Source organism: Gobius niger, assembly GCF_951799975.1.
Source record: "Gobius niger genome assembly, chromosome: 9".
Classification (NCBI taxonomy): Eukaryota; Metazoa; Chordata; class Actinopteri; order Gobiiformes; family Gobiidae; genus Gobius; species Gobius niger.
The window spans coordinates 2144898-2171009 of NC_136860.1; the positions used below are offsets into that span (position 1 = coordinate 2144898).

Below are 26112 nucleotides of genomic sequence, written 5' to 3' on the forward strand. Positions count from 1 at the left end.
CAGTCTGGGGTTATCACACGGAGAGGGGTCTTTTCAACACCGCCACAAAGGAAAGGCTTCCAAGGAGGAGGTTTTTTTTTTCTTCTGAGGCCAGTCCAGACCCGCCTCCAACCATCCCAGGACCTACCCCCACCTCCGCCGCGTGCTCTACCCCCCTCATGTGCTCCTGAATGGGACACTCCCCCGCACTGTCCTCCCCTGCCTGCTGCTGGAGAGGCAAGTGGAGAGAGAGCAAGCTTTCTTCTTTGGGACATGCAGTGAATGAAACCCTCGCCGAAATGAGGAGAAACTTGGCTTTAATCCTGCTGGCGTTGAACTTTGCTTCATCGCACGCCTGGTTCTGGAACAACTGGAAGGGCAGCACGACGTTGGCCCCCAGCACGGCGGAGCCTCCCGAGGGGTCCGGGAGCCTGGTGGGGGCGCTGGGAGCAGGTAGCGGAGAGCAACCTGAGAACGAAAGGAGAGGAGATGCGGCGGCGGAGGAGGACGCCTGGAGCCAGAACGCGGGGACCACCATGGAGACGCCACAGCTCACGACTCCCATCCTGCCCGACGGAGAGCCGGTCACTCCCGGGGCCCCGTCCAATCCCGTTCCCGGTAATGATGAAATTCATTTTGAAGGCGCTACACTCGCTGGTGTCTTGTTTTGGGAAGGATCTGGAGACTCTGGAGCAGCTTTAGGGTCCGGGTTTGCCAGCGGAGATGGGGAGAGGTCAGGGTCAGGGTTTGATAAGATGGAATTTGATAAGCCTCAAGGTGTAGATGGTGGAAATATTTTCATCCGGGCTCACGGCGAGAAACTAAAGGTGCCAAATCAGAGGGAAAATATGCCAAACGTGGAAACTTTTTCTGCTAAAAGTAGGGCGTTTAATTTGACTGCATTTGATTTACAAGATGGGCTAAATGCTGTTGTAGAAGCTCCGAATATTGTTCACAAAGGTGGCTCTAAATCTCAGAATAATTTCTCTGTAAGTAGCAACACAAGTGCATTTGAAAGACTTAAAGCTTCTGCAGACCGTTCCCAAAATGCAGCCACTGAAGATGCAACACTGGCTAAGAATAGACAAGATACAGCGACCTTTTTAGCCGCTGATAGCCAAGTGAGTCAGGCTTCAGATAAACAAATCGGAAACCAATTAGCAAGAGAAACGGCTGATTTACCAAGCCAAGAAGTCAGTGAAAACCAACATTTTGAGATTATTGATCAAACTCCAAGCGCTAAAGAAGGAAATGTGATCGATTTGCAAAGCAAAGCTAACACTTTCTCAAATCACGGCATTAGCATGTTTGGACATGTCGAAGCTTCCACTGCAAATCCCCAAATCGGCGTCACCAAAGATGCAACGACGGCTAAGAATAGACAAGATACTGCTGTCCCCGATGGCCAAGTCACTCGGGCTTCAGATAACCAGGCTAATGCTAACGCTAAGAGCGGTTTAGTGACGGAAAAGCCGGATTTATTTACCCAGGAAACCAAGCCAAGTGTTGAGTTAGCGACTGTAGCTACAGGCGCTAAGCAAACTAGCTCAATTGATTCGCAAAGTCAAGCTACTCCCACAATAGCTAACGTGTATTCACTGGGAAATACTGTAGCATTTAGCGACGTTAGCGATTCAGGAACTGCAAATTTGCCGACAGCTAGTGAGAATCCGGGAAGCAAAGAGCTGATAGTAAACCAGGGTTTAGATAACAAGATTAGCGACAACATTGGTAGCGGTTTGTTGATAGAAAAGGCAGGCTTTCCCAAACTGCAAAATGATATCAAAGGTTTAGCAAAAACTGTTGTGGAAAGTGATCAAAATAATGAGTTAGCGATTGCAGCAACTAGCGCTAAAGGAAATAGCATTCTAGATTTACTAAACACAAGTAATAGGGCTGACGATAACCACAGGAAAACTCATGTAGAAAGTGAACAAAAACAAGAGTTAGCGATTGCAACTCCTGGCGCTAAAGAGACTAGCGTTATAGGTTTACTAAGCCCGACTAAATCGACGTTAGCTAGTAATTATTCACCAGAAAATACATTTAGCAGCATTAGCAACTCAGAAAAAGCAAATTCACCAACTGTTAGCAACACTTTTAGCGCTAAAGGAAGTAGCGTTGTAAGTTTGCTAAGCCCAACTAAATCGACGCTAGCTGATAATTACTCACCAGAAAACATGCTAGCAATGGAAACTTCTACTTCGAATTCCCAAACTTTGTTTACAGTTAAAGAAAGTAGCATTGTAGGTTTGCTAAGCCCAACTAAATCGACAATAGCTAATAATTATTCACTGGAAAATACTGTAGCATTTAGCGGCATTAGCAACTCAGAAACTGATAATTCGCCAACTGTTAGCGACAATCTGGACAGCAACAAGTTATTTAACCAGGCTGGAGATAACGACACAAGTAAAAAGGTTTCTCAAAATCGAAAGTTAGCGATTGCAACTCCTAGCGCTGAAGAGACTAGCGTTACAGGTTTGCAAAGTCCAACCAAAACAACATTAGCTGATAATTACTCACCAGAAAACATACTAGCAATGGAAACTTCTACTTCGAATTTGTTAGCAGCTAAAGAAAGTAGCGTTATAGGTTTGCCAGGCCCAAGTAAATCAACTTTAGCGGACAATTATTCACCGGAAAACATGCTAGCAATGGAAGCTACTACTTCAAATTCCCACGCTTTGTCGACAGCTAGCATTTTAGCATCTACAGAAAAGCCAGAAGTTAGCGACGGAGAGCTAGCTAACCCGCCACAATGCACCATAGTGAATACGAGCCTGCCTTTTTGCAAGTATATGCTCGGGAAGAAAGTAGTTTTGCCGAATTTCCTGAACCAAACGAGCGTGGACGAGGTGGGGGCCACGTTAGCCGAGTGGGCGTGGCTTCTGCGGTCGCGGTGCCACCACAGCCTGGAGTGGTTCTTCTGCCTGCTGCTGGCACCGGAGTGCGGCCCCGCACTGACGCCCTGCCGGAGCTTCTGCAGCGTGTTGCAGGACAGCTGCTGGGCCGCGCTGGACCACGGGCGGCTGCCGGTCCAGTGCCGGGCGCTGCCGGAGGATCGCTGCGTGTCCGTTAGTAACCAGAAAGGTAAAAGTGAAAGGGTTCAAAGCTGGTCTCGCCCCGCGGGGTCAGAGTTTGAACCGGTTTGGTGTTGCTTGAACCACCTGAGAATCCCATAACTGTCTCTGAACGCTGGAAATAAAGGAGTGAACGGCTCAAAACAGACCCTGGAGATAAAAGACTGAGGGAGACGGTGGTTACAGGAGGTTTTTCAATGTAGGACTGCACAATATGAGAGAAGCAATGTGTTATATTAGGAACATTAAGACAATTAATGCTGATTTCGAGAAGGTTCGGTCTGTCTGGAAATCAGATTGCCAAAGGAACAAGCTTTAATTTGCTTAAAACAAGACCAAAAACATTTGAAATGAGACAAAAAAGTTAAAAGTTAGTTCCAGTCGTAGTGGCAGTAAACCCGTCCAAACCAACTCAAATCTGCACAAATTCCAATAATTCAAGTGCTTTTTAGTCATTTTTCTCGTAAGATAAGGTTGGCATTTTCCCAGAGGTGTGTAGAGTAGCGTTACTATCATTTATAATTCACCAAGTACAAGTAAAAAGTACTTGGGGAAAATGTTACTGTGAGTAACTGAGTGAAAAGGTCTGATCAAATAAATAAAATCCTGTGGAAATCGTGACATTTACAAAGAAAATTCAAAGAAAATGGCAGGAAATACAGAAAAACTAAACAACTCTAAAGAAAGAGAAGAGGACGATCTTCAGCTGTTTCAGATACATTATTATAATGAAGTAGAAGTACACCAAGTATTGACCAAATATTACATCAAAATAGTTTTATTTTAAAGTCGTCACAAGAGCAGAAATAACTGTATTTTTAAGAATCAGATTTAAGAAAATGAAAGTGTTAAAAGTGTTTCACAGCTTAGAAAAAGTCCCAGGGGCTCGTGGGCGTGTCCCAAAGGGCCCACGGGGCGACCCCCCCTCTCAGAAGTACAATTACTTCAGAGAGTTCCGTAGCTGTGTACTACCCGCCTCCGCATTGTTCCAGTGACGGCAAAAGGTGGGTTTACATTTGTGCAGCGAAGGGGAAAAAGAGGAGGAGCTTAGAGTGAGATCGCTTGAAAAAACAGGAAGTTAAACTACCGGATATTTAGTTTCAGCTGTTTTAGATCAATATTGCATTTTCTAAGCAGCAAAGAAACAAACACAATAGAGAGTTTGGAAGAGTTTGGAAGAGTTTGGAAGAGTTTGGAAGAGTTTGAAAGAGTTTGAAAGAGTTTGAAAGAGTTTGAAAGAGTTTGAAAGAGTTTGAAAGAGTTTGGAAGAGTTTGGAAGAGTTTGGAAGAAACTGAAAGAGTTTGGAAGAGTTTGGAAGAGTCTGAAAGAGTTTGGAAGAGTTTGGAGCCAAGAGGTTGGCCGATTTCTCCGGAAACGAACACAATAGAGACTTACAGTTTTTTGGTAATGGAAAGACTCGGATAGTATTTTATATATTTTATGTTGCAGACTTTGGCTCATGATTTCAGAACCGGTAGTAAATAAGTACACACTTCAACTCATCAGCCCATATCAGTCGATGCCTCTTCTTGAGATTTTTAATTATAGTATGTGCGAAACAAAACCAAAGAATCACTGTTTTCAATCCCTGCGGCTCCTTTTCCTGAATCAGTGCCAAACTTTCTGAAAAAGTTCACGTGGGTTTTATAAAGCGACGTGCCCCTGCCTGCCTGATCTGCTCCAGGCGCCGTTTGTATCGGCTTTAACATGCAGAATGTATCATTTACAACACGGTCCTCCATAATGAAGACGATAAAAAGTCTTGTAATGATGGTGAAAACAGGAACAACAATCAACAGCCTTGGTTCTGATGGAAAAGATCAAGACACCACATATCGATTAGAGATATATCAATTAGAGATACATAGAGAGTGTATTGTGCAGTTCTGCTGAGATTTGTTCTAAAATAAGCCTCTTGTTTTGTAACCCTGGGTGTAAATACGTGAGTGTCGGGTCTGTTTGAGCCGTGACCTCGCAGCGAGCATGCAGCCCGTCCCTTTAACGCTCCGTCCCTTTAACGCTGCATGGAGCCACCGACTCCTCTGTGTGTCCCCCCTTTGTCACGTCCTCCAGTTTACAGGAAAGAAACGCTTTTATTCAAAGGTCTGTGAACGAAGTACGACCCTAAAATATCACTGAATCTGAACTGAACAGAAACAATGACTTTGCTTTATGGTTTTTGATGCATAAGTTTGTCGAAAGTTGAGAACATAGTTGTCTAGTTTTAGCTGGAATTACTCACTATTTTCTGCTCAGAAGTCACGTGTTGTTTGGAATTTGCTTTTGAATATCGAAATGTCGCCTCGTTCCTCTGTTTCATTGAATGTTTGTGAGTGAAATATGCAGATCTGCAGGTGAGACCTTTTTAACCTTTACGGGGGATTTTCCTCTGACGTTTTGTGGCTTTGAGCCGGAGATTTATCCAGGAAGTGACTCCACCATGTCTGGTCTTTCTCATACTCATTCATTCACAAACACTGACATGTTCGGTATCCATGTGTAGCACCAAAGGCTGTGGCCAAGATGACGCTGTAATCCTAATATGGGCATTTCCTGTGTGGGACTTAGTTTTGATTTTTTTTGTTTTCACTCATAACTATTCTATTGAAAAACTATCTAAAATCCCTCTGAACAAAACTTTGGAATTTATACGTCACAATGTAAAACCTGAGTCTGTGCCTGATTTATTCTCTGTCATTAGTGTTATTTATGCAGTTGGATGGAAGAGTTTGGAAGAGTTTGAGAGAGTTTGAAAGAGTTTGAAAGAGTTTGGAAGAGTTTGAGACAGTTTGAGAGAGTTTGAGAGAGTTTGAGAGAGTTTGAGACAGTTTGAGAGAGTTTGGAAGAGTTTGGAAGAGTTTGGAAGAGTTTGGAAGAGTTTGAAAGAGATTGGGAGAGTTTGAGACAGTTTGAGAGAGTTTGAGAGAGTTTGGAAGTGTTTGGAAGAGTTTGGAAGAGTTTGAAAGAGATTGGGAGAGTTTGAGACAGTTTGAGACAGTTTGAGAGAGTTTGAGAGAGTTTGGAAGTGTTTGGAAGAGTTTGGAAGAGTTTGGAAGAGTTTGAGAGAGTTTGAGAGACTTTGAGAGAGTTTGAGAGAGTTTGAGAGAGTTTGGAAGTGTTTGGAAGAGTTTGGAAGAGTTTGAGAGAGTTTGAGAGAGTTTGAGAGAGTTTGAGAGAGTTTGAGAGAGTTTGAGAGAGTTTGAGAGAGATTGGGAGAGTTTGAGACAGTTTGAGAGAGTTTGAGAGAGTTTGGGAGAGTTTGGAAGAGATTGGGAGAGTTTGGAAGAGTTTGAAAGAGATTGGGAGAGTTTGGAAGAGTTTGAAAGAGATTGGGAGAGTTTGGAAGAGTTTGGAAGAGTTTGGAAGAGTTTGAGAGAGTTTGAGAGAGTTTGAGAGAGTTTGGAAGTGTTTGGAAGAGTTTGGAAGAGTTTGAAAGAGATTGGGAGAGTTTGAGACAGTTTGAGAGAGTTTGAGAGAGTTTGAGAGAGTTTGGAAGAGTTTGGAAGAGTTTGAAAGAGATTGGGAGAGTTTGAGACAGTTTGAAAGAGTTTGAGAGAGTTTGGAAGTGTTTGGAAGAGTTTGGAAGAGTTTGGAAGAGTTTGAGAGAGTTTGAGAGACTTTGAGAGAGTTTGAGAGAGTTTGAGAGAGTTTGGAAGTGTTTGGAAGAGTTTGGAAGAGTTTGAGAGAGTTTGAGAGAGTTTGAGAGAGTTTGAGAGAGTTTGAGAGAGTTTGAGAGAGATTGGGAGAGTTTGAGACAGTTTGAGAGAGTTTGAGAGAGTTTGGGAGAGTTTGGAAGAGATTGGGAGAGTTTGGAAGAGTTTGAAAGAGATTGGGAGAGTTTGGAAGAGTTTGAAAGAGATTGGGAGAGTTTGGAAGAGTTTGAGAGAGTTTGAGAGAGTTTGGAAGAGTTTGAGAGAGTTTGAGAGAGTTTGGAAGAGTTTGAAAGAGATTGGGAGAGTTTGGAAGAGTTTGAGAGAGTTTGAGAGAGTTTGGAAGAGTTTGAAAGAGATTGGGAGAGTTTGGAAGAGTTTGAAAGAGATTGGGAGAGTTTGAGACAGTTTGAGAGAGTTTGAGAGAGTTTGAGAGAGTTTGAGAGAGTTTGAAAGAGATTGGGAGAGTTTGAGACAGTTTGAGAGAGTTTGAGAGAGTTTGGAAGAGTTTGGAAGAGTTTGGAAGAGTTTGGGAGAGTTTGGAAGAGTTTGGGAGAGTTTGGAAGAGTTTGGAAGAGTTAAACCTGACTCTGTCCATTATTTAGATTTTCATCACTGAAAATATCGTCAATTTTATGCATAAAACTCCTTGTCCACTGAAAACCTGCAGGACATTTGTTCCTCATGTTTACGTCAGTGATCCACAGCACCAGTGTCATAGTGATCTCTCTACATTTATTTATTATTAAAGCGTTCGTTCTGACCTGCTCCTCCCTGTGTTCATACCTTCTTTAAGCCGTAGTTGTGTTTGTGTAGATGTTTGTGTAGCTGAGGCGGCTGGAGTAAAAGTCCTGCGGTTTTATAGTAACATTTTATCTGGTGAACAGTCGTGTAACTTCCATATCAGCTCGACCCACTTTCTCGTAAAGCGTTCTCCTCGGCGCGGCCGCTTTATGAGTTTATGGATCTGGGCGGCGATGATGTGTTCGAGCGCCTCTGTAAACACGAGAACACGGCGCTCTGGCTCAGGGACAGGAAGCCCCTTTGTGTTGGGCTTGTCGTGAGCTTGTTCTCCAGTGTTTGGTAATCACCGCCCGGCGTGGAGACGGTGCAGACGCCGTCCCGCCGCGGGGCCACAGCTCGCACCATAATTATAAGGAGGAATTTCTTTTTTCCCATTTCCCAAAGCTGCAGACGGAAGTTTGAGGCTGGTCTGATCCTGTGGGTTTTTCCTGCTAATTTGGCCATAACTGCAGAACGTTTCAGGTTTGAACGTTTGTGAAAATGAGCAAAGTGCTTTTGTAGAACAGGCGTGTAACGTGTTAAACAAGTGTCATTATGAAACTGTTCCTGAACTTCATGAAGCCGACATTTGTGGAAACAGACCTTTGAAAGCAAAAGAAAAAAGTTCAGAACGGATTTTTATATAGTTTTCTGCTTAGCGTCTTAGTTTTAACTGTCAGAGTAAAAAACAGCCCAAACTCTCTGTTTACGATGTTTATTCTCTGACTTTTTGTCGCTTTGAACCACAGATTTATCCAGGAAGTGACTCCCTGGTCTTTCCCACGCTTCACTCACAAATACTGACATGTTTGGTATCCACGTGTAGCAGGAAAGATGACGCTGTGATCCCAATATGGTCATTTCCTTTGTGGGGGACAGCAGCGGCTAAAGACGGGAGGAATATACTGGCATGTGCAGACAAAGGGACAGATCTTGTGGTGGTGCAGGGAGGCGCAGGTTCTATATGCGCCATTGGCCTCCGCCTCCTGTGAGGAGGCGTCACAAGAGGAGGTGACCGCTCTGATGAAAGTCTCTCACAGGTCAAACTAAAAACTTTACCCATCGTGAGCTGAACAATCAGATTGGCCGCACTTGGCGTGAACGTGAAACAAAACAAATGCACACGTTCACCCCCCACTCCCCCACAACCCTCTCCCGGCCACAGTCGATCTGGTCGGAGGGAAATGTGTCTCTCCACCCACTAAGTCTGGAGTGGCAAGATCACAACATGCGCCAAATGTTACACTATCGTCTGAGACACAAGATCGGGCCCAAAGAGACTAAACTTTAGGGCCGTTTTTATTCCTCTCTTTAACAACATCTGACCTTTAGTCGCTCCATAAGACTCCACACTTTACAGACTCCACTCAAACACATTAGGACGGTTTCACAGACTGATTCCAGACAGAAGGGCTGAAAGATACATCGTTATCGTATCGATATCGAGACATGAACATTCCAAATATAAACATTGAAAAAGCAAGATATAAATGATAGATTTTCATCAATAAAACTGCTCTCTTTTGTATTATGATTTTATTTTTCTGAAAAATGCTTACTTTTCTCCTAACCCATAGTTGTATTGTATCGATATTAAGATGTCTGGCATGAATATCGAGATAATTTGAGAAAAGAGGAATTTGAATTTTACCAAATGTTTTTCCACTTATGATTATCTTATTATGAAACAAATCTATTGTTACTAAGTAAACTGCGATACGTTTCCTCCTCATGCTCATGTCAGAAGCTCCAGCAGAAGTTTCTCTACATTCACATGTTTTCACCTGCAGCGTCTCGCCTGAATATTCTCTAAACAAACGTCTCCGTTCCTTCGCCGCGATGACGACACAGACGACCTTGGACCAAACTCTGCTACTTTGAAACTTCGGACTCGCAGACTAAACTTTGCAGAAAGAGGACAAACTTTCCCCAAACGGCTCGATAAGGTTCACAAGACCCAAAACAACAGAGAAAAGGAAATAACTGTGCATCAAGTAACAGCAGGAGAGGTCCCTTAGAGGAGACCGAGGTGTTAGAGCGATGATGGTGGGACTGAGGATGGTCCTGGGTTTCATTTCCTGATGTTATTCTGTTGTTGGATTTGGATAAAGCCAAACAAGAGGTTTGTACGTCACGAAATGAAGCTGTAGCTTTAAACCTGCCAAACAGAGAGAGTTGAGGGGCTGTTTCTGTCTCTGCAGGGAAGGTCTCGTCCTGTAAGTCAGTCTCTGCCCACAGATACAGGTTTATTTTTACGTTCCACAGTTATGGCAGAGTCTGCACACTGTGATAACCTCCCTGTCATTGTTCCACAATGGTCAAAGATGGTTTAGTTCCTTGAGTAAAATGCAGAAACTTAAAAACTTAAAGGTCCACTATGCAACTTTGTAAGTGAATAAAATTGTTAATATTTGTTAATGGCTGCAGCCTGGCACGTTTGCTTTCCCTCACAGTGACGTCTATGATGCTCCAGAATCAAGTGTTTTGGGGTTTTGGCCAGTTTCTGGTATGAACCTCGTGAAGGCCACTGTGAGGGAAAGCAAACGTGCCAGACTGCACCCATAACACCACTGAGTCACTACAAGGTCAAATATACTCGAATATTAACATTTTGTTTCACTTAAAAAGTTACATTGTGATACATTATTTTTCCGTTATTTGATCTATTACAGCAGTACTAAGTAACTCGTGCCCCTAGAGGCCATTAGCACCACTGCAGGCGTCGAACACACTGACAGAAAAGACAAAGGGACAGAGGGATATTGTTCATCCAGTTACACAGTGGAGGTCATTATTTCACTCACACTTGGCTGTAAATACTGTTTAAGAGGCGCTAGCCTGCAGTTAGCTTTGCCCGTTAGCCTGTTAGCTTCTTCTTCGTGATTCCATTAGTGTGTATTGGTGACTCCGACCCGGTGGCAGTCAAGTTGCAATAGTGGTTTTCTGTCGAGAGACGCCAGGGGGAGATGAAAGACCCTCCAATCATCCAATCATCAGAGGGACTACGGGAAGGATTTATCAAGTTACTTCTGCTTTAAAAAACAGACGACAGAAAATGTTTACAAAAGAGAACGAAGCAAAACATATCTAAGAGAGAGAAGGAAAAAAATGTTTAGTAGAGCCAAAGAACAGATGTTTTAGTAGAAATGTACAGTTCTTACAGTTCTATATCTCTATAACTGACTCATGTGGCCGACGGCGCTGGAGCAGCTCATGCACAGAGTCACTGGTTAAGAGAATACATTACAGAGTCTTAATGGCTGATCCGTAAACCATTAGCTCCATAACCTGCTCTGATCTGACCCCGGACCCCCCCCTCCCCTCCTGACCCCCCCGGTCCCACGTCCCAGCGCCGTTAAACCCCCGTCAGTGCTTTAGAAAACCTGCAGGATTTAAATCTGTCTCCGCTAGCTTCGGGCGCTAAGGCTAATGCTCCACATCATTTATACTTCTCCTGTCACAGAGGAATGTCATCCATCACCAGGAGGATCTCACCAGGAAAGTTCAAGAAACGAGCAAAGTGTGCGTCAGCGATGAGCCGCAAAGACTCGCAACATTTAGAGTCGAAGTCGATTTTTATTGGAGATAAATCCCGTGTAGCACATACTGTACTCGTCATAATCGAGTCGAAATGGCAGCAACATCCTCCACAAACACCTGAAGATCCTCCTCTGGTTCTTCTCACTGAGATGTTCCGACCACAGCAGCTCAGGAGGTTAAACACTTAACTCCCACCTGATCTGGTCTTTCTCCAGTTTGGCTTTATCCAAGTCTAAACGAGAAGAAAACGAGGATGTAGCGGAATGGAAAATCACCAAAAGAGATAGAAGGTTTTTTAGGTTCAATTGAGACATTTCACTGGCCCAGAGGCTGTGGGTTCCTGTCGAGAAGTTTTTTGGGTAAAGCTGGAGAAATGTGCCCGGATTGGATTTGAAAAGGCTTCAGACGTACGGTGACTGGACAGCAGAGTCAGGTGTGGTTGTGTGGTTGGTTGTGTGTTTGTGTGGTTGGTTGTGTGAACAGCTGTGAGAAACCGTGGCTCTCATGTTGAACTCCTGCAGAGCTCGGGGTCAAAGGTCGCTGAAACACACGCAGCAGGTGCAGCCCCAGAGCCCTGACCAGTCCATCAAACTGAAGCACAACGGTGACGACGTGTCTCATCAATGGAGTCACAGAGATTTAAAAACGTCCAGGAGACTGTGCAAAGAGCCCGAGCAGGAGCCACAAAGTGAACTTCAAAATCCTCCACCTGGTCTTGCATTTTGATGTGAAGTATATTTGTCAAGTCCCGCCTTCCCAGATCTCAGCGACTAATCAGAGTCTAGTATCCTCCCGCGTTGACTAATGAGACGAGCTTTTCCTGTGAACCAGCCTGTCAGGTCCAATCAGGAGGGAGGGGGAGGAGCCTGTTCTCCTCATTGAAGAACTAAGAAGGGCTTTCTGGTTGAAGAGGGGAGGGATTTCACTCTGTCTCTCCTCACTTTGCAAACTTACAGACCATCACTTTAATTTATAACATTGGAAATACTGGAATATTGTAGCGCAGACTTATCGCATGGTGCCCTGCGTATTGTGATACTTATTGTATCGCGACAAAAGAATATCGCCCACGTGGCTCTGGAGACGAGTTATTTTGGCGATTATCGTCATGAGCGATGACTGTCCCTTCCTTCCATCACCTGATATGTTTAAACTGGACTAAACTGGTCGGACTAAACCGTGACTAAAGGCGGGGCTTTGAAGCTTAATAAGAGGAAGTCTTCAGTTCTTCAGCTCCTTCAGATTTCGTTAAACACGTCCGGACTGAACTCCACTTAACGGTCGACATTTAAAGGTTAATCTAATTCAGTCACATGGCACAACAACAGTGGACGCGCTTGATCCAGGTCTGTGAGGGTCAGGAACTCTGGACTTACAAAAACAAGACACGATTTGTCAAACACAGACCTGGAAGTCTCACGAATCCAAAGCAAAAGCCAGTTTCTGATCTTTGAACCGAGACGTGAACCTCATCAGAGTCCGGGAAGTTCCATCAGGTCCGAGTCCAAACTCACGAGAAACACCGAGACTCGAGACGGAGCTGAGACTGTCGGAGACGATCTGGGGAAGTCCTGGTTTAGCTCCGGGTTGGTTCAGTTTAGTCTCGGTTTAGTCTTTCACAGACCCATGTTCTTCAGACGAGGCGCTGCAGGTTTTCATATTAAACTAATGGCGTTTTAGGCATAACTTTTCCAGACCTTTCCAAAATGTTTCTTTTTTTTTTTTCATTTGTTTATATATATTTTTTTTCTTCTATTTTTTTTATTCACAATTTGTATGTTTTTGCTTTTTTTTTGCCCAAACATTTTCCATTTTTTCCCCCACGTTTTTTTTAATTTTTTTTAAACTTATCCACATTTTTTCCAAACTGTTATTAACTTTTTCCTTTTTTTCATAAACTGTCTCCCACAAAGGAAATGCCCATATTTGGATTACAGCGTCACCTCGGTCACAGCCTTTCCTGCTACACGTGGATACCAAACCTGTCAGTGTTTGTGAATGAATGAGCGTGGGAAAGACCAGGGAGTCAATAAAACGTCCTAAAGGCAGAGTCTGTTTTTACTTGGACATTAAACTAAACTCCTGCAGCGTCTCTGTCCCTCAGTGAGGACGGAGAGTCTTGTCCTTACTTGGTTTGAAATCCAGTTTTTGGCCCAGGTCCCACAGCTGGACTTAGCTCTGGACTCTCCTCCTGCTCCGGGTTCAGCTTCAGGACAAACTGGCCCATGTCGTAAAGACAGAGAAGTATCTTTTAAACCACAGGAGAAACCACAGTATGGCAGATGATGAGGATAGTGTTTCACCTCATTCACAAAGAGTCCACATGGCCCCAGTGTCACCGTCCTCCTCACAGAGACGTTATATCATAAAACTTAGAATATCAAAGCTGAGGCTCCAAGTGAAAACAGATCCTTCTGCCGTGGTCAGTGTGGAGATACTTAAAGGGACGTTTCAGGATATTTGACACAGGGCCTCATTTCCTCGTTATCCAGAGTGTTGCTGATTTATGGAGATATTTTTTTTGTAATTCATGCAGTTCTTATATTTGAAGAGTTTCGTGGCGCTAGGCTAATGCAAGGCTAGTGCATGTCTATGGTATCAGCTAGCCTGCATTAAAAACAGTGTGACCCGCTCCACAGAGCACCTGAGGCAAATCACTGATAACACCAGACTAACCATATAAATGTCTGTGTTCATAGTATCATTTAAAATAACTTATATTTGAGCAGCATCAGCTTTGTGGTTGTATAAGCTACGCGGCGGCGGAGTGATCTGCTAGAAAATAGTCCCTCAAAATGCGATCATTCATGTGATGCAGGTCAGTTATTTTCCAAACATGACTCTATGGACACAGACATTTATATGGTTAGTCTGGTGTTATAAGTGATTTGCCTCAGGTGCTCTGTGGAGCGGGTCACACTGTTTTTAACCCCTTAACTCCCACCTGAACCGAGCACGTTTTCTCCAGTTTGGCTTTACCCCAATCCAAAAGCTTCTGGAAAAAAGCTGTGAAAATAGCAACAAAACTGAAACGAAAACAATGATGGAAATGTGACAAAAATGTCACAAGAAATTGACAAAAAATTGACGAAAAAAGTACAAAAATTGGATAAAAAATTGACGAAAAAACGACAAAAATGTGACAAAATGTTACAAAAAAAATACCAAAAAATGATGACAATTTTACAAAAAAAATGACAAAAAAAGAGAGAAAAAAGTTACAAAAATGAGTTGAATACCCAACAAAAAAATGATGGAAAAAAAATCTGATGACGTGAGGAAAAAGATCCTTTCGGTTCAGGCGGGAGTTAAGAGGTTAATGCAGGCTAGCTGATACCATAGAAATGCACTAGCCTAGCACTAGCCTAGCGCCACAAAACTCTTCAAACATAAGAACTGCATGAATTACAAAAAAATATCTCCAGAAATCAGCAACACTCTGGATAACTAGGAAATGAGGCCCTATGTCAAAAATCCTGAAATATCCCTTTAACTTTGTCAGAGTAAAAAACTGATGAAACTCTCCCTTCATGACGTTTACTTTAGGACATTTTATTGACTCCCTGGTCTTTCCCACGCTCATTCATACACAAATACTGACATGTTTGGTATCCACGTGTAGCAGGAAAGGCTGTTATCCAAATATGGTCATTTCCTTTGGGAGACAGCAGCGGCTTAAGACGGGAGGAATGTATAAAGGGACTAAACTTTAGGCCGTTTTCGTCTCCACACTTGCTCCGACTTGCCGTCCTGGTTCGGGGGCGGAGACTCGGACGTCCACGCGGGAGATAAACGCTCATTGTCTCGCACATATTTGGACGCCCGCTCGGATTTCACGGAGACGCAGCGAGAGAGGTAGATCTGGGGCGACCTCTGACCCCGAGCGCATGAGTGAGGAGGACGACCCGGTCTCCATGGAAATGTGATTAAAAAGCTTTTGTCGGGGGGACGTCAGGTGCCATCGGCCTGACATGTGACGTCTGGGAAACACGTTTGTAGAGTTTGTAGAGCTGTGAACTACAGCGTGAGCAGCACAGCAGGACGGTCCCACACTGAAGAGGCTCTCTCTGCTGTGCGGGTTTTTCATTTATTTAAAAATATTATTAGTGTCTGGGGAAAAGACTGAAGAGTTGAAAAAGTCTCCCTGTGGTCTCCGGTCACCTCTCACAGACCTCTCACAGACCTCTCATAGACCTCTCATAGACCTCTCATAGACCTCTCATAGACCTCTCATAGACCTCTCATAGACCTCTCAGAGACCTCTCATAGACCTCTCATAGACCTCTCATAGACCTCTCATAGACCTCTCATAGACCTCTCATAGACCTCTCATAGACCTCTCACAGACCTCTCATAGACCTCTCATAGACCTCTCACAGACCTCTCATAGACCTCTCATAGACCTCTCATAGACCTCTCATAGACCTCTCACAGACCTCTCACAGACCTCTCATAGACCTCTCATAGACCTCTCATAGACCTCTCACAGACCTCTCATAGACTTCTCATAGACCTCTCACAGACCTCTCACAGACCTCTCATAGACCTCTCATAGACCTCTCACAGACCTCTCACAGACCTCTCATAGACCTCTCATAGACCTCTCATAGACCTCTCATAGACCTCTCATAGACCTCTCACAGACCTCTCATAGACCTCTCATAGACCTCTCATAGACCTCTCATAGACCTCTCATAGACCTCTCAGAGACCTCTCATAGACCTCTCATAGACCTCTCATAGACCTCTCACAGACCTCTCATAGACCTCTCATAGACCTCTCATAGACCTCTCATAGACCTCTCACAGACCTCTCACAGACCTCTCATAGACCTCTCATAGACCTCTCATAGACCTCTCATAGACCTCTCACAGACCTCTCACAGACCTCTCATAGACTTCTCATAGACCTCTCATAGACCTCTCATAGACTTCTCATAGACCTCTCATAGACCTCTCATAGACCTCTCATAGACCTCTCATAGACCTCTCACAGACCTCTCACAGACCTCTCATAGACTTCTCAGAGACCTCTCATAGGCCTCTCATAGACCTCTCATAGACCTCTCATAGACCTCTCATAGACCTCTCATAGACTTCTCATAGACCTCTCATAGACCTCTCATAGACCTCTCATAGACCTCTCATAGGCCTCTCAGAGACCTCTCATAGACCTCTCATAGACCTCTCATAGACCTCTCATAGACCTCTGATAGACCTCTCATAGACTTCTCATAGACCTCTCATAGGCCTCTCAGAGACCTCTCATAGACCTCTCATAGACCTCTCATAGACCTCTCATAGGCCTCTCAGAGACCTCTCATAGACCTCTCATAGACCTCTCATAGACCTCTCATAGACCTCTCATAGACCTCTCATAGAACTCTGATAGACCTCTCATAGACCTCTGATAGACCTCTCACAGACCTCTCATAGACCTCTCATAGACTTCTCAGAGGCCTCTCAGAGACCTCTCATAAACCTCTCAGAGGCCTCTTAGAGACCTCTTATAGACCTCTCATAGACTTCTCAGAGACCTCTCATAGAACTCTGATAGACCTCTGATAGACCTCTGATAGACCTCTCACAGACCTCTCATAGACTTCTCAGAGGCCTCTCAGAGACCTCTCATAAACCTCTCAGAGGCCTCTTAGAAACCTCTTATAGACCTCTCATAGACTTCTCAGAGACCTCTCATAGACCTCTCATAGACCTCTCATAGACCTCTCATAGACCTCTCATAGACCTCTCATAGACCTCTCACAGACCTCTCATAGACCTCTCATAGACCTCTCATAGACCTCTCATAGACCTCTCATAGACCTCTCATAGACCTCTCACAGACCTCTCATAGACTTCTCAGAGACCTCTCATAGACCTCTCATAGGCCTCTCATAGACCTCTCATAGGCCTCTCATAGACCTCTCATAGACCTCTCAGAGACCTCTCCGAGACCTCTCATAAACCTCTCAGAGGCCTCTTAGAGACCTCTTATAGACCTCTCATAGACTTCTCATAGACCTCTCATAGACTTCTCAGAGACCTCTCAGAGACCTCTCATAGACCTCTCAGAGACCTCTCATAGACCTCTCATAGACCTCTCATAGACCTCTCAGAGGCCTCTTAGAGACCTCTTATAGACCTCTCATAGACTTCTCATAGACCTCTCATAGACTTCTCAGAGACCTCTCAGAGACCTCTCATAGACCTCTCAGAGACCTCTCATAGACCTCTCCGAGACCTCTCATAAACCTCTCAGAGGCCTCTTAGAGACCTCTTATAGACCTCTCATAGACTTCTCATAGACCTCTCATAGACTTCTCAGAGACCTCTCATAGACCTCTCATAGACCTCTCAGAGACCTCTCATAGACCTCTCATAGACCTCTCATAGACCTCTCATAGACCTCTTATAGACCTCTCATAGACTTCTCATAGACCTCTCATAGGCCTCTCATAGACCTCTCATAGACCTCTCATAGACTTCTCATAGACCTCTCATAGACTTCTCAGAGACCTCTCAGAGACCTCTCATAGGCCTCTCAGAGACCTCTCATAGACCTCTCATAGACCTCTCATAGACCTCTCATAGACCTCTCATAGACCTCTCATAGACTTCTCAGAGACCTCTCATAGACCTCTCATAGACCTCTCAGAGACCTCTCATAGACCTCTCATAGACCTCTCATAGACCTCTCATAGACCTCTTATAGACCTCTCATAGACTTCTCATAGACCTCTCATAGACTTCTCAGAGACCTCTCAGAGACCTCTCATAGGCCTCTCAGAGACCTCTCATAGACCTCTTATAGACCTCTCATAGACTTCTCATAGACCTCTCATAGACTTCTCAGAGACCTCTCAGAGACCTCTCATAGGCCTCTCAGAGACCTCTCATAGACCTCTCATAGACCTCTCATAGACCTCTCATAGACCTCTCATAGACCTCTCATAGACCTCTGATAGACCTCTCATAGACCTCTCATAGACTTCTCAGAGACCTCTCAGAGACCTCTCATAGGCCTCTCAGAGACCTCTCATAGACCTCTCATAGACCTCTCATAGACCTCTCATAGACCTCTCATAGACCTCTCATAGACCTCTCATAGACCTCTCACAGACCTCTCATAGACCTCTCATAGACCTCTCATAGACCTCTCATAGACCTCTCATAGACCTCTCATAGACCTCTCACAGACCTCTCATAGACCTCTCATAGACCTCTCATAGACCTCTCACAGACCTCTCATAGACCTCTCATAGACCTCTCATAGACCTCTCATAGACCTCTCATAGACCTCTCATAGACCTCTCATAGACCTCTCACAGACCTCTCATAGACCTCTCATAGACCTCTCACAGACCTCTCATAGACCTCTCATAGACCTCTCAGAGACCTCTCATAGACCTCTCATAGACCTCTCACAGACCTCTCTTAGACCTCTCAGAGACCTCTCAGAGACCTCTCAGAGACCTCTCTACACTGGAGACACCTAAACCGTCACCTAAACCAGCACCTTTAAACCCAAAGCTAATCCTCGGTCCCCGTCCGCTCCGACACCTACAGCACGGCACAATGCGCCACCTTCAAGGCCCCGCGGGAGAATGGGAAAGTTGACCCCGGCGCTCCTGAACAATGGCGCAGGAATGCTCGGGTGTCGGGGATGTGTCGCGCTGAAACCCGAGCGTCCTCCGATAAAAACTCACCTCCACAAAGCCGGCGTTAGCGGCATTAGCATTTTAAGAGCGGCCCATTGAGCCGGGGCGACGCGTTCAAAGACCATCCGTTTCCCGAGAGCCCCAGTCGTGACGGCTTTACGGCGGTGCTGTCACTGACCGCGGGAAACGGACGCTAAACACCGCCAGGAATGTGGATTTAAGGCTCTGATTACGCTTTGGTCAAGATCGTGTTTTTAAGAGAAGCAAGTAACGTAGAGAAGCTGCTGGATTATTATTAAGGAAAATAATAATGATGATACATTTTAAGATAGAAATCAGACTCAGGAAATCAGGATTATTCAAACTATTCACTGTCCACTGTTTGTTTTTCTTCATAAAGGGGTTGTGGTGGGGGGGGGAGGGGGGTGAACATTTGCTTTTGTTTTGGTCACGTTATCGTAATTACGGCCGAGCGAGTGCCGACCCTCGCCACAGCGGGACCGACTGTATCGTCATCTCTTTCTCTCGGGACACGAGCGCGATGGGTTAACCTCTTAACCACCACCTGAACCCGGCACGTTTCCTCCAGTTTGGCTTTACCCAAATCTAAATAATACATGCATAATAGCGACAAAAGTTTGCTGAAAATGCAACAAAAACGCAGCAAAAGAGCGACAGAAAAGTGACAACAACGTGACGCAAGGAAAAAGATCTGTTTAATTGAGTTTTGTAGGTCTTAGCTTTCAAAGGAGGCGTTACACTGGCCTATAGGCGGCAGCCTTTTAGATTTGGGTAAGCCAAACTGGAGAAAATGTGCTCGGTTAAGCCATACCGCCTTTGCTCTGCCCAATCCCGTCAGACCTTGGAAGCTCAGCAGGGAAGGGCCTGGTCGGTACTTGGAGGGGAGACCGTTTGGGAAACACCAGGAAGCGAGTGGTTGGTGGTGGTGGGAGGGGTCGATGGCGCAGACTGGTTGCCTCATTTCCGTCAGTCTACCCCAGGGCAGCTGTGGCTACAATCGTATCTTACCACCACCAAGTATGACGTGAATGAATAATGCAACGTAAAGCGTCTTCGAGTGTCCAGAAAAGCGCTAAAACCAATGCATTATTATTATTGCTATTATTATTAACAAGGTGGGGGTTATGTTAATTATAATGCTTCAGGAAGAACACAAGTAAGTCCTTTACGGTGCTTCAAAATCCTTCAAATCCTCATCCCCACCCGCAAATATACAGTAAATAACAACAACCCCAACCAGGAAATGAACGTGAGGCTGACTCAGGGTTGCCAGGCAGTTTTTGAAGTCTTTCCGTGGGTGAAAAAAAGTGTCTGTGGTTTTCCTCGAGGGAGTTTTTTTATATACAAGGTGAATGGCAGCGTTATTCTCATCTTCAGGCGTGATACCAGGGCAATGACCGGCGTACAGGACATGATCTGGGGTATATACTGTATATATTCCGCGTGTTTTGGGAGGGTTTTGAGATTAGGGCTGCTCGATTATTGAAAAAATAATAATCAGGATTATTTTTGTCATAATTGAAATCACGATTATTCAAACGATTATTTGTTGCCTTTAAAAAAATCCATCAAAGAAGTGACAAAAATCCAGCAAAAAAGTGACAAAAATCCAGCAAAAAAAGGACAAAAATCCAGCAAAAAAAGACAAAAATCCAGCAAAAAAGTGACAAAAATCCAGCAAAAAAGTGACAAAAATTCATCAAAAAAAGACAAAAATCCAGCAAAAAAGTGACAAAAATCCAGCAAAAAAAGACAAAATTCCAGCAAAAAAGTGACAAAAATCCAGCAAAAAAGTGACAAAATTCCAGCAAAAAAAGACAAAAATCCATCAAAAAAGTGACAAAAATCCATCAAAAAAGTGACAAAAATCCATCAAAAAAGTGACAAAAATCCAGCAAAAAAAAAGACAAAAATCCAGCAAAAAAAAACATTTGAAAAAAAAAAAATTGAAAAAAAATGTTTTAATCGATTTTTTGCGATTATGCTAATTTTGTAATCGTTTACTGTTGTAATCGAAATCGTAATCGAATTTCGATTAATTGCACAGCCCTATTTGAGATGCTCTTGGCCAGGTTTGGCTGCTGAGACCTGGCAACCCTGGGCTGTCTCTCAGTGCTGCTGTAATAAACCACGTCTCAGTCGACCTCTTTTAATAAGCCACGCCCCCTAAGCACAGCTGCACCACTCGCCAGATAACCATTGAGTTGAGGCTGCGTTGTCCTTGCGCCAGGCACGAGATCTGGCCCTGAGTCTCCGGGAGCGTCTGCACTCGCGCTGTGTAAATGTGAAACCCGATAAACCTGCACAGACACGGGGAGAACCTGCAAACTCCTTCAAGCTGTGAACCCATTATTCGTTTTTACAGTGGGGGTCCAGAACCGGTCGCGTGCTAAAGCTAAAGCTAAAGGTGAAGTGAAGAGTGAAGCAAGGACTAAGACAGGACTAAACTGGGACTGAAAAAAGACGGAGACGGGACTAAGCGAGGTCCACATTACAAAAGCCAGGATTAAGCCGTGTAGAAACTGCCCTGAACCAGCTCCAAACTGTAGCCGTTGGACTCAGTGACCGACTCGTCTGACCTTCTGATGCCTCTGAATGTTTCAAGTCCCTGTTTCCCCCTGAGACAAAGTTAATCATTTGTTCAGGAGGAATCCGTTCTTTGCTCCCATTATGTTAAATACTGTGTACATTTACTTCAGCCACATGACCTACATTTATACAAGACGCAGATCTGCTCTTCAGTCTGAGAGGATCTGGATGAGTCTGGAGTCCAGGGTTCAGGTGTAGATCCGACTGCGGTGGGATGAAAACAAAGCCTGAGGACGTCTGAGCTCGTTCCTCTCTGCGCCTCGGAGCAGATCTGAAGGAGAAAGTGTGTCTGTGTGAGGCGTGTTGGCACAGGCTGCAACACCTGTTTATGTCTCTGCTCCACATTTACTGTCCATCACGCTACGACAGCTGTGATCACACACGCAGAGGAGAGAGCTTACAACACAGACAAAAAAAAGAAAAAAATGGAGAAAATGCACTTGGTTTATGACATTTAAGAGGTTTAGTGTCATGAGAAATAAGAGTGTGTGTGTGAAGTGTTAATCAGGCGTTTCCGAGTGGTCTTCCTGTCCCTCAGAGCTGCTGAAGCTCGATGGAAAATCCCATTGAAGCTCTGCCTTCAGCAAAGGGCGTGTTGTAACAATAGACTGACGGAGGGAGCGAGGCCTTCTTGTTAGGGCTGCTCGATTATTGAAAAAATAATAATCACGATTATTTTTGTTATAATTGAAATCACGATTATTCAAACGATTATTTGTTGCCTTTAAAAAAATCCAGCAAAAAAGGGACACAAATCCATAAAAAACGACAAAAATCCAGCAGAAAAAAGTGACAAAAATCCATAAAAAAGTGACAAAAATCCAGCAGAAAAAAGACAAAAATCCAGCAGAAAAAAGACAAAAATCCAGCAGAAAAAAGACAAAAATCCAGCAAAAAAAGACAAAAATCCAGCAGAAAAAAGTGACAAAAATCCATAAAAAAGTGACAAAAATCCAGCAAAAAAAGACAAAAATCCAGCAGAAAAAAGACAAAAATCCAGCAGAAAAGTGACAAAAATACAGCAAAAAAAAGTCAAAAATCCATAAAAAAAAAGACAAAAATCCAGCAGAAAAAAAAAATCCATAAAAAAGACAAAAATCCATAAAAAAAATGACAAAAATCCATTAAAAAAAAGACAAAAATCCAGCAGAAAAGTGACAAAAATCCCAAAATTAAAAATTAGAAAAAATATATATATATATATCAAAAAAAAAATTGAAAAAAATTGAAAAAAAAAATTATAATCGATTTTTTGCGATTATGCTAATTTTGTAATCGTTTACTGTTGTAATCGAAATCGTAATCGAATTTTGATTAATTGCACAGCCCTACTTCTTGTCATGTCATAAAACTACGGAGCACTTAGGCACATTGAGTTGTCTCTTGTACGAAATGCGAGGTGTAAATAAACTTGCCTTGCTCCCCCCGTAGTGTTCAATTTCACTGGGTTTTTGGAGCCATCATTTAGAACAACAATAGTAAAGGGATAAAATAAGGACAATGTCGTGCATGTTAAGGTCAGGATGACAAGTCTCTGTTCAAAATGACTAAACCTCCTAACCTCCACATGAACCGAGCACATTTTCTCCAGTTCAGCATTACCCAAATCTACAAGCAAAAGAGTGACAAAAAAGCCATGAAAAAGCAACAAAACCATGTCCAAAAAGTGACAAAAACACGACACCAGTGATGAAAAAGCAACAATAAAGCCACAAAAGAGCCACAAAAAAGCGATGAAAAAGTGACCTGACAACGTTACGATCAGTTTTGTTAGCCTGGACTGACTTTATTTATGTATAAATACATAAAAAGACAGTCTGGAGTTGTGGTAATAGGACGCCATTTACAAATGGAGACTGGAAGCGGCTGACGCAGTTTGAATGAGAGTGAACGAATCAAACACAAAGCGACTTACGCTTTGCGTCCACGTCCTCCGCCATGATTGTTTGTATCCACATGTGCAGTGGAGGAAATGTTCCAGTGAAAGTCCTCAGAGCAGCTTTAAGTGGCTCATTTAAACAGAACAAAGGACACTGGTAAAAGATCGTTGTGTCGCGGTAGCCATCTTCACTGTTTTGGTTACAGGAGGAGCACTGCCTTAACTCCCGCCTCGCGTGCTCTGATTGGCAAAACCAAGACGAGCCAGAGTCAAATCCCACAATTCCAGACTGTATCCCCATGTATCTCTGAACATGGAGGATCTGTTTTGTAGGTCTTAGCTTTTAAATGAGGCCTATATTCTGCAAGCTCCAGTCAAGAAGCTTTTAGAGTGGTTAAAGGTTCCACTGAAAAGTCCATAGAAGCTGGATTTTCCAGAGCCAGAACCATTTCCTTACGATTACAGGTAGAAGTCGGTCCATTCTTTATTTTATACAGCTCAACATGACACTTTATTTTAGTCCTGGCGTCATGTTTTGTGAAGCTTTAAACAGAATGTGGATAAGAGACTTCTGTGGAGGAGAGTCAAACAGGTTGTCTTAGCTCTTCCTGCTTTAGCTGCTGTTAGCCACACACAGCTACATCACAAAGCGAGCTGCTTAGAGTCATCCCTAAGGCGGACCTGCTTCCTTTGTTTTGTTCCAGTTGGAGCTTCTGTTTGGACTAATTCAGTTTTTATCATTTTGATTTGAACTAAATCAGACCCATCCAGAACTGGTCCTTAAACCTGGACTGGGACTGGACTTGCATGAACTCCTTCTGCAGACGATGCCTTTTGTTCTGAGCTCAGCCGGTGTCTGTGCCGGATCGGTGCCCGTGCCAGGTCTGCGGCGAGAACAGCTGGTCTGCTCTGATCACAGACAACACGCCGATGCTGCCGTCGGAGGAAATGCACGATTACAAACGGAAAGTATTTTTATGACGGAGCTGTCGAGGCTTGACTCAAACGCTGTCATTCTTCTCTGGCTGATCTGTATCTGCCCGCGGTCACAGTCGCCTGACGGAGACCGAGGGATCCGAGCTGGAAACTATCAGTGGAACAAGACCTGGCTGCGTTTGGGGATCTGGGACATCTGTGGGTTGTTCAGTCATTACACTGTGAAAGGCCCTGTCCTGCCTGTGATCGAACCCAGGACCTACTGAAGCGCTAACAGCTGCTTTGTGCGACTCGCATCATGTGGAAAGCACTATACAAACAAGTGTCCATGAGGCGCCTGGCTATGTTTGACGTGAATTTAGGGGTTTGGTTTACGGGTTTTCTATCTTCTTCTTCTTCTATCTTCTGGCCAAAGTAAAACCTTGTGGTGTGTAAGGACTAGAGTTGGAGGTGGAGTGTCAAAAGATGGTAATGGTAGTTGTTTTAAAGGCCACAGTTTTTCCAGACTGAGATCTGTTCCTACCTGAGCTTAGACGAGTTGATACGTACCTGTCTGGTCTTTGTGCGTGACTGTGGAAGAGCTCGGTCGGCTCTAACTTCAGACACCGTGAGTCACAATAACATGACGCTAAATACAGTGAGCTCTTTGTTTTCAGTAAAAAGGCTGAGGCCTCATTGCTCAGTCACAGACGTGAAGAAGGAAGTCATGGAGCTTCTGCATTAAAACATTACACTTCTGCTGGATGAAACAACAAGATTGAAAGATTGAAATTCTAGTTTTCCTTCATAATAAGTCTGAAAAATTCTGCATATCATTAAAATATGAGTTAATTATTACTGACTCTCATTCTACAAACCCTTGTCACTTGTATCTGCTGTAGAGTCATGTTTGTCCCAGTTCCTCTGAGTCGTGGTGCAGCAGGACTGATGTGGACAGATGTTACAGAAGAAGCTCATGAGGTTCATTTCTTCAACAGTTACTATGGTAACTATTTTCTCCAAAGTGAAAGTAGATCTACCACAGTCCTGTCCACATCTGTCATGGTCCACCACGACCCAGCACGACTCACACATGACCTACAGCAGATCAGATATATGGAGATTTCTTCAACCTTTAGAAGCATCAATCATGTCTTTGTTTTTTGTAATTGTAATAAAAAGTTCTCCTATATTTCTTGTTTTCTGAGTTTCAGAATATGATATAACTCTTATATCCAGCAGAAGTCTGAAGTTCTGTCTAAAGCAGAAGCTCCATGACTTCCTTCTTCACTTCTCAGTCTGTGCCTGAAGAGCAATGAGGCCTCAGCCTTTTTACTGGAAACAAAGAGCTCACTGTATTTAGCCTCATGTTACTGTCACTCATGTCTGACCTAAAGTCTGACTCTGAAGAAAGTCAACTCACATTTACACTGAGAAGGTTGGGAGGGCGCCCCCTTGTGTCCAAGTGCGTCCAAATGCCCGAACCAGTTTTTTATTTATTTTGGTCCCACAGTTAGGAAATGTAGGGCTGAAGAGGTGAAAGTCAGGTTGAAAACAAACCTCTTTAGATCTTCTTATTGCACATATGTATTTTATAGATGTTTTATATTTTTAAACCAAACCAAAGACATGAAGAGAATCTCTAAATGTTCCTCCGATCACCGAGTCTGTGTTTATCCAAACACAGGCTCCGTCTCCGTCACACTGGAGGCTGGAAGGGCATCAGACACACATGATGTCAGGTGCTTATCCAAAAACACGTCCTCTCTCCTGTCTGTGGTTCAAACGTCTGCTCGTGTTGATGTTAAACAAAGCTGACCCGGTGTGGTCCCTGTGTGGTCCCTGTGGCGCAGCGGCGTGAGGCCCGTGGCGCAGCTGCGTCCTGAGGCCCGAGATAAAAGAGGAGACGGTCCTTCAGGAGGACGCGCGGGTTTACAGCCAACGCCAGGTGTTTCATGGTCCTCATGGCAAAGGTCGGCCATCTTTAAAAACAGCTTTGTTTTAACCTCTTCACC

The 26112-nt window shown here is 44.0% G+C and overlaps 1 protein-coding gene across 1 annotated transcript in view; it reads left to right on the top strand.

The window, feature by feature from the left end:
- Nucleotides 1-243: 243 nt before the first annotated feature.
- col18a1a (collagen type XVIII alpha 1 chain a) overlaps nt 244-26112 on the top strand; it is a 75681-nt gene continuing 49812 nt past the window's right edge. The window contains exon 1 of the mRNA XM_079563009.1: nt 244-597. Within this exon, the coding sequence (XP_079419135.1) occupies nt 279-597 (319 nt within the window). The 5' untranslated portion in view covers nt 244-278. The remainder of the gene's footprint in view (nt 598-26112) is intronic.